This window comes from Salvelinus alpinus, chromosome 3 (assembly GCF_045679555.1).
Source record: "Salvelinus alpinus chromosome 3, SLU_Salpinus.1, whole genome shotgun sequence".
Lineage (NCBI taxonomy): Eukaryota > Metazoa > Chordata > Actinopteri > Salmoniformes > Salmonidae > Salvelinus > Salvelinus alpinus.
Genome location: NC_092088.1, coordinates 38979538 through 38996443, shown reverse-complemented (window position 1 = coordinate 38996443; position 16906 = coordinate 38979538). Strand labels below are relative to the sequence as shown.

Here is a 16906-nt window from a genome sequence, read left to right as displayed (position 1 = left end):
CACAAGCACAAATGCAGACTTTTTCGTCGTTTAGGATTAATCTCTTTGGTGCCACCTGCTGTGTTGGCGGTATTACTGTATCGTCACTAGAAATACTATATTAGAACAGTTAATTCCTCTTATCCTCTCATAGAAAAAATATGTAATTTACCACCAATCAATGTATCACAAATTTCCTTTTTTTGTTTATGTTGTGCTCATATTTAAATGTCACATTAAATGTCAGGTCATGTTTTCATCTCAAATGCCTGCAAACCAAATTAATGTTTATTAAATATTGAATTTATATTTATTTGTTTAATTCTTTACGGCAACGTCATGAAAAAAAATCACATGAAATTGTAATAAATTTTCCTGTCAATCAATATACATACGTTTAATAATTTACTTACATTACAGCCTTTCTATCTGATGTACGTCTCTTCTGTTACATACGGGAACCTTTGTCGTCACTGATGTGGGCCGTTCACGTGGTTCAATCCTTTCCTAGGAGCTTGTCGAAACGGGTGAATGCCTGGCGCGGATGGACCGGTGAAATTAGTAAAATTCACCCAAACCAACCTTCTCTTCATTCCGCGAGAAAGTCAGAAAAATGCCGGCATATTTCCAACGACCGGAGAATGCTCTCAAACGAGCAAATGGTGAGTCATATATGATCATTTCTTAGATGTCCGCGCTTGCGTCCCAGTTATGTATTCACATTGGCTTGCCGTGGTTCGCTAGCTACGCATGGCGGGGAAGACATGTTGTAAGTATAGGTACACTCATTCAAGCCACCCGTATCACTAGGCCTTTGAAGAACACCACCCATAATTACGTTAAAAGGTCTCATAGCCCGGCCAATTCAGCAAGAGTACTTGAAATCTAAAGTCACACCGATCAGATTTATGTTTGTCACTGATGTTAGGCCGGGTGCATCGAAAAGTACCTGCCATCTTGTTCACACTGACTAGCTAACATTAACGTCAGCACGTCCTAGCCTTGAAGGGTTAGCTAACGTATTAGCATATCCCCTAGCTAAGCTGCTAACTATTGACACGGGGATCAACTTGTTCAACTCACTCGGAAGTCAGTAATATTCGGTTTCGCCACATCAACTGAAAGGTAAGAGCTGCTGCTGGTTATTGTTTTTAGCCTTGTATTGGATAACTAACTAGGTAACTAGCTAGATTAGATCACCAAAACAGAAGGCCCAGCTAAGATTGGCTATCTATGGGCGAGTTCGTTTTGTATCGCCCTGTTCCCCGGGCAGGGTTTGCACATGACCCCCCCCCCCCCTTGAAAGTCGGTTGTCAAATGATGTTGTCATAGCTAACATTCTCAGTACTAATTAATCTTGCAGTTATATTGTCACTTGTTAGTCATAACATATGGCTGGATTGGGGTGTAGCTAAATAGCTACTATAGTAGCTAAAGTGCAGCTAGTAGCCTAGCGGTTGGGACAGTAACCCTTAGTCTAGGGGTCCCGTACTACTATTGCTGACCCTATAAAACAACACATTTCACTGGACCTGTCCGGTGTATGTGATAATAAAAAATAAGATAAATACAGTCAGCTATCAGGGCCTCGTTTCCCAAAAGTATCTTAAGGCTATGTTCATCATTAGTACGAACCTTCGTAGAAGCATCGTTAAATCTCATTCGACATCATTACTAAAGTTGCACGTGAAAAAGCTCATAATCTAAAGCCTGCCTCAGACCACTTGACGAACAGCAAAATGCGTGGTTAGATGTGTTTCTTCCCCCCCCCTGCCGCGTCACTTTATACACAGACGTCCACTAAACAGATCAAGATGTTTATCTGTCTCTGACCGTCGACAACATCACGAAGTTGACTACAAATCCAAAGTTGCCAATGTCTGTAGTTGTTATAAACAAGCAAAGGATAAAAAAATATGCTTCAAATGAGAGCCGAGATGACTGCATTCAAATATAAACAGCCTAACTAAAGTATAGGATACATAGGCCCACATACTGTTATTTCAATGATATTGAAATCAATTTCATGTTAATTCAGTGTTGTTTTATTTGGCTACTGTCTGTAATTTCTGCCTCAATATATTTAATGATGTGTAGCCTAATGTGTGCAATGATGTGCCAAATCATGATTAAGTACGTTATTATAGGATAATCGTTAGAATAAGCCGTCTCAATATTTGCGGCCATAAGTGATATCTTTCTAGGGGCTGATCTGTCATTATTGTGGAATAATTATAATATCAAGGTAGGATTTGAATGGAGAAAGCTGATCTGAGAGACGGACTGCCTTTCTTTCGATCCTATCAGTATCGACACATGCCTCAATGATGCTCTTAGCAATGTTCTCTCGTTGCATCTTCGGCTGTTGTAGGAAAGATGCATCGTTAAAACACTCGTAAGCCTAAATTCCAGCGGCGTTGTGGAAACCGGACTCAGATATTTGTAATCTATTAGGTGTTCCTTGTGCATGAAAGTTATATTTCAGCAACTGATTCACCTTCAGAACCTTTTTCATCCTTTTTCATGTAATGTGCTATGTTTTTACAGAGTTTTTGGAGGTGGGCAAAAAGCAGCCAGCTTTGGATGTTTTGTACGATGTCATTAAGAGCAAAAAGCATCGAACATGGCAGAAGATCCACGAGCCCATCATGCTCAAGTACCTGGAGCTCTGCGTGGACCTGCGCAAGAGCCACCTGGCCAAGGAGGGCCTATACCAGTACAAGAACATCTGCCAGCAGGTCAGCACACCAACCCCTCTCTTGGACAAGTGTAAATGTGGGATACTATTGATCCTACAAAGTCACTCACTTGCCGGAGTTAAGTATGACCCTCTATTTTGTTTTGTAGGTGAACATCAAATCCCTTGAGGATGTGGTTCGAGCCTACCTGAAGTTGGCCGAGGAGAAGACGGAGACAGCCAAGGGGGAGTCGCAGCAGATGGTCCTGGACATTGAGGATCTTGACAACATCCAGACTCCTGAGAGGTATTTAACCTTTTATTTAACTAGGAACCTTTTATTTAACTTTGAGATATGGGTCCATTGAAACCTTATTCCAATGTGATGGGCTGATGCTATATTTCAGATAAATTGGACTATCTGCAAACTTATTGATTGTCTTTTAATAGCTGTAAACATGATAACTATTGTGCTTCACCTCTGCTGTAAACCATTAGCATGGTGGTGATGTGTGCACAGTGATGCAATGTTGACGGTGTAGTTCTGTGAGCTCAAATATGACTTGACTACCTTGTGTGATCCTAGTGTACTTCTGAGCGCTGTGAGTGGTGAAGACACCCAGGATCGTACAGACCGTCTGCTGCTCACTCCCTGGGTGAAATTTCTGTGGGAATCCTACCGCCAATGCCTGGACTTGCTGCGTAACAACTCCAAGGTGGAGCGCCTCTACCATGACATTGCCCAACAAGGTGAGCACAATCTGAACTTTTAAGCTGGTGTACATCCGGGTAGGCAACTACATTCACCCAATTTGTCAGTGGATGGTCAGGGAGCGAAAATAATTATAACAATTTGTACACGGCAAATTGACCACAAGTAAGCCCAAAAAGATTGTTTTGGAAAATAGCATTTCCTACCTGATTACATTGAAACATTCTATTTTTTTTTGTGGAAATGCTTAAAAACAGATTCCTGAAATTATTATTTTTTAGCTGAATTCTTGGTGATTAGTATTTTTTTTAAACAAACTAAAATCATTTTTCCTGAACTTTGGGGGGGCCCAAAAAATCTCTTGCGTGCTGCCTTTTGCTGCCCCCTGATGTACATTTTCAGTGCCCGGTTTGAGTGTAGGTTTGATAATATCTAACAATCTTGTTATTAGAAATATATATTAGTCTGAGATGCATAAGTGTAATATGCTGTGACTGTAGCGTTAGGTTGACTCACATTTTCTGGCACCATAATCTATTTATTGCTCCTTATCCCAATCTTATCCTAATGTACTCCACAGCTTTCAAGTTCTGCCTTCAGTACACCCGTAAGGCAGAGTTCCGGAAGCTTTGTGACAATCTGCGCATGCATCTGGGTCAAATCCAGCGCCACCACAACCAGAGCACAGCCATCAACCTGAACAACCCTGAGAGCCAGTCTATGCACCTGGAGACACGCCTGGTGCAACTGGACAGTGCCATCGCCATGGAGCTCTGGCAGGTATGTCAAATATGATTAGCTTGCCATGTTTAGTTGTAACAATGTTGCATCTCGAATACTTTTATTGCCCATTTTATTTTTTCAACAGGCAATTTTATCTACATTTTATTATGAACATTGATTTTTATGTGTTATGAATGGTGAAATTAGATTTCTGATTTTTACAGGAAGCTTTCAAGGCTGTGGAAGACATCCATGGTCTCTTCGCCCTTTCCAAGAAGCCCCCTAAGCCTCAACTTATGGCCAACTACTATAACAAGGTGTCCACTGTGTTTTGGAAGTCTGGGAATGCCCTGTTCCACGCCTGCACCCTCCATCGCCTCTACCACCTTTCCAGGGAGATGCGCAAGAACCTCACCCAGGAAGAGATGCAGAGGTATGCAAGCCCAGTCCTGACCAGTCTGTTGGAATGTGTGGCACATTCCCGTAACAACAAAAATTGTCAGACCTTTCATCAACCGGACTTATGGTTTCTCTCTCACCTTAATCACCTGTCGATCAGTCACCCTCACATCTCTGCCCCATTTGCAACTAATTAGAGCCTTTTGTTACACTACAGGACACTGCCCCCTTCCTCTTCATGTTAGTGTGCTTTTTGTCATCAGTATTTGGTGATGGGTAGATCCAAGGTTGCAGGTCAGGCAGTTGCTCACGGCTCTCCTCTCTCTCCCTCAGGATGTCCACAAGGGTCCTCCTGGCCACCCTGTCCATTCCCATCACCCCGGAACGCACAGACATCGCCCGCCTGTTGGACATGGACGGCATAATTGTGGAGAAACACCGTAGGCTGGCCACACTACTGGGCCTGCAGTCCCCACCAACCCGCCAGAGCCTCATCAATGACATGGTATATACCCACATGCATGGAACAGACTATAGAAATAACCATAGATTTCTGTTTGTGAGCAGGCCGGTAACAGTATGTCCCATATGTCAGTGTTAGGAGTGTGTATTCTAGTGGTAAACTTGTTTTAGTCCTGTGAACTACCCATACAGATACATTTGTTTACTACATAAGGAACAATTCAAATAAACACTAGTTTTTCCATTGCTGAGATTTACTTACATGACGTTAGCTTGTGACCCGGGTCCAAAAATAGGCTGACTTGGTTTTTACCCCTAAAGAAGTCAGAGAAAGTTTAACCAACTGCTGTTTCTTTTTTAGTTGTCCTTTTGTCAGGGGTTGTTCACAGTGCTATGTGCATGTTATGTTTCCCCGTTAGGTTCGGTTCAACTTGCTGCAGTACATTGTACCTGAAGTGAAGGAGCTGTACAATTGGCTAGAGATGGACTTCCACCCACTGAAGCTGAGCGGAAGAGTAACAAAGGTAACATTTGAATTCAGAAAAGTTACAATGACGCAACATTGGGCAATTTGTCTTGCAACTGTCCAAAAAACAAAATAAAATACATACACATATAATTCCTCTGAAATTACAACTATTTGTGTCATGGCTGATTCATTTACCATTTCTTTTTCTTCATCTGTGGTATTGACCTTCCTCTTAGGTGTTGAACTGGGTGAGAGACCAGTCTGAGAAGGAGGCGGACCTCCAGCAATATGTTCCTCACCTGCAGAGTAACACCATCCTCAGGCTGCTGCAGCAGGTGACTTGTTGCTAATTTTGGATTGCTCACTTATACTTTAATGGTCTGTTAATCTCACTCGTAATTAAATAGCACGAATATGTGCCAAACAATAACTGATTCAATACAATGCCATACAATATATCTTTATTATTAACCGTGTCTGTTGTCCTTGTAACTCTATAGTGCAGGGATGGGCACTAGGAGGCCCGCGAACCGATTTAAATACCCACGATGGATTTAGTAAACCAAAAAAAAGTGGATTAAACTACATTTAAACATCTAAAACCTGATAGAAAGTAAATAACTGCCCTTTTTACGGTGCGCATTGATTTCTTTTTTTTTATTACTAACAAACGGTCAAAATAAAAAATCCCGACGTGGCCCTCAAGCCTCAGGATGTTGCCCATCCCTGCTATAATGTGGAATGCATGTTTTCATTGATTGTAATGATATGCTGTGTAACATGTCATGTATTTCATGTAAATTGTGGTCCTATTAACTAATCACTGAACACTGTTTTATTTTTATTGGATATTAGGTGGCTCAGATCTATCAAAGCATTGAGTTCAATCGTCTGGCCTCCCTGGTTCCATTTGTGGATCCCTTCCAATTGGAGCGCTCCATTGTGGATGCTGCCCGACACTGCGATCTGCAGGTAGAGAACTGGACATGTCAATAATATTCCCCGTGCAAAATTGTACAAACAACCAAGTTGATTTTTCACCTAAATACCAAGTTTTTTTCATACCTATACACTTTGAATTCAGTCAGTATTTCCACAACTAAAATATTAACACACTTCTGTTCGTTACACAGAATGGCACACTTGAAATCTTTTTTAAATGTCTTTTTCTAGGTTCGAATTGACCATACCACTCGGAACCTGAGCTTTGGTTCGGACCTGAATTACTCGACCAAAGAGGACTCTCCCGTGGGGCCGTTCTTGCAGAACATGCCCTCTGCCCAGATCAGGAACCAGCTGACAGCCATGTCATCTTCCTTGGCCAAGGCAATCCAGGTCATCAAGCCTGCATCCATGCTGGTGAGCACAGCCTCCCGTCGAGATGGCATTTGTACATGCACTGCTAGCCCTCAAAAAGTAGACAACGTCGCTGTCCTCCCTGATAAAATATCAAAACGTGCTTTCTATTCCATCATCCCATTGTGCATTCCATAAATTATTAAAAGGTATTTAAGGCATTTTGAAAATGTAACATTTTGGCCCAATACTATATGTATTGTTCCGTACATACACACACACACACCACCAATTCACATTGTGCATGAATAAGGGTTTCACGCAGTATCAATCTTTTATTGCTCCTCTTCATTCTCGCTCTAACAAACCTATCCCCATCTCTCACTCTTCTACCCTCTTGTCCACCATTTCCAGAAAGTGCGCGAGGAGCAGAGCCAGCTAGCCATCACCGCCTACCTGAAGAACGGCCGCAAGGAGCACCAGCGCATCCTGGCCCGCCGGCAGACCATCGAGGAGCGCAAGGAGCGTCTGGAGAACCTCAACATCCAGCGGGAGAAAGAGGAGCTGGAGCAGCGCGAGGCAGAGCTGCAGAAGGTGCGCAAGGCAGAGGAGGAGCGCCTGCGCCAGGAGGCCAAGGAGCGCGAGAAGGAGCGCATCATGCAGGAGCACGAGCAGATCAAGAAAAAGACTGTGCGTGAGCGGCTGGAGCAGATAAAGAAGACCGAACTGGGAGCCAAGGCCTTCAAAGACATCGATATAGAGGTAAACTACACACAAGCTCAACTAAGCTGTACACTCTGACACCCGTCCAACATATTGCTTTGTTAGACATGAAAAGATCACGTTGAGATCGACTTTAAGACAAGTTTTTTCCCCCAATGGGTCAAACCCTTATCAGTACCATAAGTGTTTGCCTGGAATGTACACTGAACAAAAATTATATAAACTCAACATGTAAATTGTTGGTCCCATTTTCATGTGCTGAAATCAAAGATCACAGAAATGTTCCATAGACACACAAAGCTTATTTGAGCGGTTTGCTGATGTCAACATTGTGAACAGAGTGCCCCATAGTGGTGGTGGGGTTATGGTATGGACAGGCACAAGCTACGGACAATGAACACAATTACATTTTATCAATGGCAATTTGAATGCACAGAGATACCGTGACGAGATCCTGAGGTCCATTGTCGTGACATTCATCCGCCGCCATCACCTCATGTTTCAGCATGATAATGCACGGCCCCATGTCGCAAGGATCTGTACACAATTCCTGGAAGCAGAAAATGTCCCAGTTCTTCCATGACCTGCATACTCACCAGCCATGTTACCCATTGAGCATGTTTCGGATGCTCTGGATCGACGTGTACGACAGTGTGTTCCAGTTCTCGCAATATCCAGCAACTTTTCACAGCCATTAAAGAGGAGTGGGACGTCATTCCACAGGCCACAGTCAACAGCTTGATCAACTCTGTCGCGCTGCGTGAGGCAAATGGTGGTCACACCAAATACTGACTGGTTTTCTGAGCCACGCCCCTACCTTTGTAATAAAAGGTATATGTGACCAACAGATGCATAGCTGTATTCCCAGTCATGTGAAATCCATAGATAAGGGCTTAATGAATTGATTACAATTGACTGATTTCGTTATGAACTGTAACTCAGGAAAATCTTTGAAATATTTGCATTTATTTTTGTTCAGTATAGATAACATCTGAAATCAAAGTTTATTGATCACGTATACAATTTTGCAGGTGTTATTGCAGGTCAGCGAAATGCTTATATTTCTAGCTCAAATCGCAACAATATCTAGCAATACAATACACACATAATCCAAAAGTAAAAAGAACAAGAAATTTAAGACATGTTAGAACAAGCAATGTCGGAGTCCGGAATATAAATCTATATCTAGAATGAGTTTTGGGAATGAAGTGTGGATCTACAATGGTGAAATGAACTAACTGTTTACCTCCCTTTGCACAGGACCTTGAGGATCTGGACCCTGACTTCATCATGTCCAAACAGGTGGAGCAGCTTGAGAAGGAGAAGAGAGAGCTTCAGGACCGCCTGAAGAACCAGGAGAAAAAGGTGAAGACATTTACATTTCAGCAAATGTAAATTCCTTGTTTTTGGTCTTGCCTGTTAAACAGGTGATGCATAAAGACCTCCACTAGGGGGAAAATTACTCACTCAATGTTTCATGTGTGGACTGGTCCTTGCAGATTGACTACTTTGAGAGGGCCAAACGTCTGGAGGAGATCCCCTTGATCAAGAAGGCCTATGAGGAGCAGCGTGTCAAGGACATGGAGTTATGGGAGCTCCAAGAGGAGGAGAGGGTAAGACAATATATTTATTCAGTGTCTATGCCTTTTGTGAATGTTAAACACAAAGCCATTGTAGGTGGCAAGCACAAACTGAACGCTCGAGCGATGGAAAACTGTCAGGCTGACTGGTCCATGTTTTTAGTGATGAAAAAAAACAAACATTTTAATTGTGGTTACACAATTGTCAATGATTATGGTCCATCTGTTTTTGTGTTGTAGATCAGCAACATGAAGGTGGAGCGTGAGAGGGCCTTGGAGCACAAGCAAAGGATGTCCAGAATGATGGAGGACAAGGAGAACTTTGTGGGCAAAATAACAGACGCTCGAAGCTTCATCTACGAGGTAAATGCCATTTTTAAAACCGGGTAGTTTGGCCCCTGGATGCTGATTGACTGAAAGCTGTGTTATAACAGGGGTATGACAAATAACTGTTTACTGTTCTAATTACATTGGTAAGCAGTTTATAATAGCAATGAGGCGCCTCAGGGATTTGTGGTATATGGCCAATATACCACGGCTAAGAGCTGTAATCCAGGCATTGCGCATAAGAACAGCTCTTAGCCGTGTTATATTGGCCATATACCACACCCCCTCGTGCCTTATTGCTTAATTAAAATGTGCATGAAACTACCGATTCTAGAAGCCCATTGGCAATGGCATTAAAGGAAAAATCCACCCAAAACCACAAATTTCTGTAATTTCAAGTGTTCCATAACACTGAACAATATTTCTTGTGGATTGTCTTTTCATTGAGTCGTTATAATAAGGTTGGTAGCAACATGTGGAAATCTGATGCAGCTCAAGTCGACTACAAAACCCACAATGCAGTGCTCTATATATGGGCGGGCTAGCTAACATAGCTACACAATAATACTAAAGTCAATATTAGCATGTGAAGTAGCTAGTTAGCTGTAATATCGCCTAAACAAACTGCACTATCAATTTAAGTCTACAATCTCACCATGTTTAACCTGCAGATCAATATGCCTCAGAGTGGAGTCTGACAATCACAATAGACTATATGTGGAAACACCCTAACACATTTCTCCTATTTGTCACTCGTCAGTCCATTGCATGACGAGTGACAAATAGGAGAAATGTGTTAAGGTGTTTTCACATATAGTCCTCTTTAAAATAACCAATCTCAGTCCTCTTTTAAAGTGAACTCTGTGGTAAAAATAAAAGCAAAAGATCTGTTCTCTTTGAATTCACGCTGCCCTTGCCTTTGAGGACGCAACTCGTTTGCCAGTTCACTTCACCTATTTTGTGGTGTGAGTCCTCTTTGCGTTCACATTGCTATGTTTAGAAAGGAACCAAGATCTTTTTCCAACATTCACTCAATGCACTGTGGGTTTTTACAAAGTGCAGGACAAGCCATTCCATCCGAATGTGTTAATGGACAGCTAGATATACCATATACCTACTTACATTTTGGAAGCTAATAGATTACAATTATGGCTCACCTTTTTAACTAAATGCAATCAGAAGATACTATTAACATGTACATATTGGTAACAGAATAAATAGCAGAAGAATAACTGCAGATTAAATAATGCTGTAATTGAAAATTGTACACCCAATGTAGGCTACTGCCCCTTTAAGAGCTAGAACATATTTTGTACTCTTATGTTTCTTACCAAATATGTTGTCATCTCACGCTATTCAAACCCCACTATTGAATAAACAACTTATGAAGCCTGTAGATCACATCGCAAACAAATAATCTGAACTAAAGTCCACACAGAGTATTTTGGAATTTCTGTGCGTCCTTGATAATCGCTAATCAATATCCAAAAACGGCACACATTTTTTCCCATGAACCTGCACAACATTTTCTCTCTTTTGTGGCACCAATGTGAGGGCCTATGGCAGGGGAAACGGTGTTGCAATAGTCTATTGTGTGGCGTGGGATTAATAACAAGCAAACCTGGGGAGCTTAGTGTTCACATTGCCCTAAAAAGGGGAACCGGGCGGCAGAATTCAAGCGAACCAAGCTCAGACCACCTCTTGAGATGGTTTCAGTTGGGGGCTCTTTTGAGGGGTCTGAGTTCCTTTTGGAGTGTTCACACTGCACAAAAATTAAGCAAACCGCACTGAGTTCACAAAAATTGTCTGAAAGGTGTGAACACCGTTAGACCCCATGTTAAATTACACATTTCTTGAGGTAGGAATATATGGTCAATGGCTCATTCGAGAGAAGACAACCTACCACGTTATGACATCTGCCAGTATTGAAATCCGACATGTACGATGGATGTTTTGGCAATCTAAAAGTCCTATTAACTTCCAGTGTAGTGAGAGCAGCTTTATCTCAATACTACGTCATAACCGGCAGAATTTCTGCCTGCTTGAACGGCAATATCTCAGATTAACATGAATTGGCCCAGGGAATCGATAGAACATCACTCAGCGACGCTCAAAAACAATATAACATTCAACATGGGTGAATATTTACTCTAAAGAGCTTATCAGTTGCTACAAAGAAAGCAGGAACAACCCCCAAAAAAGTGTTAATTGCCAATGGAGTTCTACCATGAGTTATTTTGCCTGAGTTATTAAAAAAAAAAAAAAAAAAATTTTATTAAGAATACACTTCAGTAAGCTCTTTTTGTTTCATTAAGAATACACCTCAATATTTATGTTGTCTTGTTACCATCCAAGGAAAAACTGAAACAGTTCCAGGAGCGCCTGGTGGAGGAGAGGAAGAAGCGTCTAGAGGAGAGGAAGATTCAGCGCAAGGAGGACCGCCGCAACACCTTCTACCGCCAGAAGGAGGAGGAGGCCCAGCGCATCCACGAGGAGCAGCTCAAGAAAGGTACCTCAGTTACACCTCAGGCCCAGACAATAATTGGTGTATATAGTATGGATGTCAAGTTATCTTAGATCTTATCAACTCTTAGTGTCTCTGAAAGGTAATAGTAACTTAATTGATGTCAATGGAAGACATCTGCAAAAACGTAAGTTATGAACACAGATTTCGGGTCGAAGTGTGTTGGTTGGTGTTTGTTCATCTGGGTGTCCCATGTGACGGTTGCCCCATAGTCTTCAGTGTCCTGTTGTCTGAATCGACATGTTATCCATGTGGTGTTGCAGAGCGCGAGGAGCGTGAGCGCATCGAGCAGGAAGCACGCGAGGCAGAGGAGGCGGAGTACCAGGAGCGCCTGCGCAAACTAGAGGAGCAGGAGAGGAAGCAGCGAGCCCGGCAGCAGGAGATCGAGGAGCGTGAGCGCCGCAGGGAGGAAGAGATGAGGGCCCCTGCTAGGTCTGAGGAGAAACCCAGAGGAGAAGCTAAGGTAGCCTACGACACATTCTTGCCAACATCTCCTCCAGAGCACTTTCTCACAGCTCACTTTCTGTTGAGTCAAAGGTGGCTCACTTTAGAGGGATGTTAAAATAATGATAATATTTATAAATGGGTTTATATAGCGATAAAGTTTTTTTCGCTCAGTGATGATTCTCCTTCATTGATCGCTCAAAAGAGCGACATGAAATTAAATGCACTTCTATTTCACCGGCGAACTGAGAGCGAGAAGCACAGGCAGCCATCTTAAAGTAAAAAGTGAAGTTTCTTGACATTTTCGGTGGAAAGTGGTACATTCATGTCCTCCATTTCCCTGAGTTATGAAGTCCCAAAATATCAGGTAGAGGTATGAAATGATCATAATGTTGCAAATATGGTGTTCTTTAAAAAAATATATATATATATAAACTCACTGTCAACTGCGTTTATTTTCAGCAAACTTAACATGTGTAAATATTTGTATGAACACAACAAGATTCAACAACTGAGACATGAACTGAACAAGTTCCACAGACTTGTGACTAACAGAAATGGAAAAATGTGTCCCTGAACAAAGAGGGAGTCAAAATCAAAAGTAACAGTCAGTATCTGGTGTGGCCACCAGCTGCATTAAGTACTGCAGTGCATCTCCCCCTCATCGACTGCACCAGATTTGCCCGTTCTTGCTGTGAGATGTTACCCCACTCTTCTACCAAGGCACCTGCAAGTTCCCGGACATTTTTGGAGGGAATGGCCCTAGCCCTCACCCTCCAATCCAACAGGTCCCAGAAGTGCTCAATGGTATTGAGGTCCGGGCTCTTCGCTGGCCATGGCAGAACACTGGCATTCCTGTCTTGCAGGAAATCGCGCACAGAACGAGCAGTATGGCTGGTGGCATTGTCATGCTGGAGGGTCATGTCAGGATGAGCGACGGTGGGTTTGTGCCCATAGGCGAAGTTGTTGCTGGTGATGTCTGGTGAGGACCTGCCTTACAACAGGCCTACAAGCCCTCAGTCCAGCCTCTCTCAGCCTGTAACTTGGGCAGTTGTTGTTGCCATCCTGTACCTGTCCCGCAGGTGTGATGTTCGGATGTACCGATCCTGCAGATGTTACACGTGGACTGCCACTGCGAGGACAATCAGCTGTCCGTCCTGCCTCCCTGTAGTTCTGTCTTAGGCGTCTCACAGTACAGACATTGCCATTTTGTTGCCCTGGCCACATCTGCAGTCCTCATGCCTCCTTGCAGCACGCCTAAGGCACGTTCACGCAGATGAGCAGAGACCCTGGGCATCTTTCTTTTGGTGTTTTTGAGTCAGTAGAAAGGCCTCTTTAGTGTCCTAAGTTTTCATAACTTTGACCTTAATTGCCTACCGTCAGTAAGCTGTTAGTGTCTTAACGACCATTCCACAGGTGCATGTTCATTAATTGTTTATGGGTCATTGAACACGCATGGGAAACAGTGTTTAAACCCTTTACAATGAAGATCTGTGAAGTTATTTGGATTTTTACACATTATCTTTGAAAGACTGGGTCCTGAAAAAGGAACGTTTTCTTTTTTTGCTGAGTGTATATATATATGGTAATGAAAGTTGTCACTCAGTGTTGTACACTCTTTTCCTCTCTAGGACTGGGGTGCTGAGAAGGAGGAGGGAGGAGGAGGATGGAGGAGGCGTACTGAGGTTGAATCAGAAAGGCGTCGCCCAGTGCCTGATAAGTGAGTGGGACTTAATTCAGACTGTACTTTTGAAGCATTTCATCTGGTTAAAAATACACTTTGTTCACTGGTCAAAAAAATCTTTTGTTACTCTCTATAGTGACGCCGTACCAGATAAGTGAGTGGAATTTCATTCAGATTGCATATTTGAAGCATTTTACCTGGTTTAAAATACTTTGTGTTCACTGGTCAAAGTGACTTGTCCTATAATGATGCTGTCCTTTCTCGCTAGGGACTGGAGAGCCGATGGCGGCGAGGACAAAGACCGAGAGCCACCCTCCAGGAGAGAAGTAGACGGCCCTCGCCGTGGTGGAGCCGACGACCGTGGACCCCCACGCAGGGGCTTTGGGGACGACGACCGCCCCCTGCGCAGAGGCATAGACGAGGACCGTCCACCAAGGAGAACCTTTGGGGATGATGACCGGGGTCTTAGAAGGGGAGGGGACGAGGACCGCGCTCCCCGCAGAGGCTTCGATGATGGCCCCAGGCGTGGCTTTGACGAAGACCGAGGTCCCCGCCGTGGCTTTGATGACGGCCCCCGCAGAGGCACGGACGAGTCCAGGGCCCCCAGACGTGGGGCTGATGATGACACCTGGGGCCCCAAGAGAGGAGGAGATGACGAAAGGGGCGGACCCCGTGACGACAAGCCATGGAAGCCAGCTGGCCGGCCCGGTATAGATGTTTCCCGTTTAATCTGTCCCAAATATGGATAATTGAAATGTGGTTGCATGTTTGTCTTGTGTAGTATGGTGTGTTGTTGTCGAAAGCCCGCTTCCTTGTACTTGTTCTCATATAATTATGTTAATTCATATTTAATAAACTTCTAATAGTAAATGTTTGTGTAGGTGCAACTTTTGCCAGTTCTTCTTACATGTTGTGCTGGATCATGGGCAGTTGCTCTGGTGTCTGCTTCAGGTGGTGGCTGGCGTGAGAGGGAGAAGGCCCGCGAGGAGAGCTGGGGTCCACCCCGCGAAGGTGGCGGCAGCAAGGAGGGCGAAGAGGGCGAGGGAGAGGAAAAGCAGGAGAGCGAACGCTTCCCTGAGCGCCGCCCACCCAGGTCAGACGCACAGTATGTGGACTACAAACAGCACTACTGTGATGTGAAGCCTCGTATACTATATGATCAGGAGTTCCCCTAAATTGGTGGATGGTTTTACTCATATAGTGAAAGCTGACTAGTCTTACAGGTGTTTTTATTTTTTTATGCCATAATCGGGGACCTCTGTTTTCAGGGAGGAGGGTGGTGGTGGTGCTTGGAGAAGGCCGGGTGCTGATGATGAGGTGCCCAAGAAAAGCTGGAGAGACTCTGCTCGTCAGGACTCTGCTCGTCAGGAAGAGCCTGACCGTGAGGATCGCCCTCCTATTCGTCGAGAGCGACCTGAGCGCAAGGATGACCGTGACCGTCCCCCACCCAGCAGAGAGCCTGAAGAAGGTAAGATGAGTCCTCTGCAACCTACCTTACTAGCCACATGTTTTTACATTTCGGTATAAAGTTTGGTTTTAAACCATTTAGCCAGCTCTGTATTCATTGCAAGCGTCAACCGATATCAAGCATCAACCTATTAATGCAGCAATACTCATACATGCCTATATCCTGAAAAATGAGACTACTGTAACCCCTGTTCTCTGGCAGTGTTTCCAATCTGGAGGATGTATTTTTATACACAGTACTTAGTTAAGATGTCATCCCCTAACGAGACAGATTCTCTGCACACAGGAGGAGGCTCTTGGCGCCGTGCCGGCGACGAGAAGCGTGATGTGCGTAAAGAGGAACGTCCGGCTCCCCCCAGACCCAGAGAGGTTGAGCGTGAAGTGGACGGAGAGAAGAGCTCCTGGCGCTCGGAGAAAGACAAAGAGAACGCTGGTCGTGCCAAGAAGACCAACGAAGAGACCGACGATGACGGCTGGACCACTGTGGCCCGCCGCTGAGTCCACCCTCTCTCTGAGCATCTGCTTCCAATTGGCCCCACAATGACTGTTGTACACCTCTATTGCTGCCAGCCTCCTAGTAATTTAACCTTGGCATAAGCTTGTGTCATCTCATCAGCTATCTCTATTGCCATTGAATATGTATTTTGCTAAAATTAAGGTTGCTTCTTAACCTAAAAACTAGTTAATTCCCATTTTGATGTGCATGCTTAGAGTATACAATTAGTCTCACTTAATATCTAGTGTGTGGTTCTATCTTAAAGCATTCAACCATATTTGACACAATGAGTTGCATGTTTATAGATAAATACGGCCTTTATTAATAAAGTACTTTGCTCAACAGTTGATTTTCTTTCTTTGCTCACTCAATTTCTCTGTTAATGCTCAAGGTCTGACTGATTGTGGTAGCATAGCTAGTAGCTACTTTGTAGAACGTGTCTTACACTTGGTCCTTTTTGAAGGATGAGCAGGATTTGTTATTTTCCTGGTAAGACACAAGTTTTAGTAACTTTTTGGTCTTTACTGGGCTGCATCAAATGTGGCATTAACCCTCAACCTAACAACATTTTACATGCACTATAAATACCAAAGTATGTGGATACCCCTTCAAATTAGTGGATTGGACTATTTCAGCCACACCCGTGTGCATACAGGTGTATAAAATTGAGCACACAGCCATGCAATCTCCATAGTCCAACATTGGCAGTAGAATAGCCTTACTGAATGGCCACCTTTCAAGTCAGTATGTAAAATTTCTGCCCTGCTAGTGCTGCCCCGGACTCAACTGTAAGTGCTGTTATTGTGAAGTGGAAACGTCTAGGGGCAACAACGGCTCAGCCGCAAAGTGGTATCACAGAACGGGACCGCTCAAAAATAACCTGTCCTCAATCGCAACACTCACTACTAAATTCAAAACTGCCTCTGGAAACAATGTCAGCACAA

The 16906-nt window shown here is 43.6% G+C and overlaps 1 protein-coding gene across 4 annotated transcripts; it reads left to right on the top strand.

Moving 5' to 3' along the window:
- Nucleotides 1-469: 469 nt before the first annotated feature.
- On the top strand, nt 470-16306 carry LOC139570675 (eukaryotic translation initiation factor 3 subunit A-like). Of its 4 annotated transcripts, none has more exons than XM_071392761.1 (23): nt 470-641; nt 2527-2717; nt 2827-2963; nt 3243-3406; nt 3949-4148; nt 4316-4524; nt 4824-4995; nt 5372-5476; nt 5658-5756; nt 6277-6393; nt 6595-6780; nt 7132-7479; nt 8701-8805; nt 8940-9053; nt 9261-9383; nt 11703-11856; nt 12135-12334; nt 13947-14035; nt 14136-14153; nt 14268-14707; nt 14951-15092; nt 15268-15467; nt 15753-16306. In XM_071392761.1, exons 1-23 carry the CDS (start codon nt 593-595, stop codon nt 15962-15964), a joined length of 3774 nt encoding a protein of 1257 aa, XP_071248862.1. In that variant the 5' UTR covers nt 470-592; the 3' UTR covers nt 15965-16306. The 4 variants fall into 4 exon arrangements, with proteins under 4 accessions (XP_071248862.1, XP_071248861.1, XP_071248860.1 ...); XM_071392760.1 differs by having other exon boundaries at nt 14951-15104; XM_071392759.1 differs by having other exon boundaries at nt 14930-15092.
- Nucleotides 16307-16906: the final 600 nt, after the last annotated feature.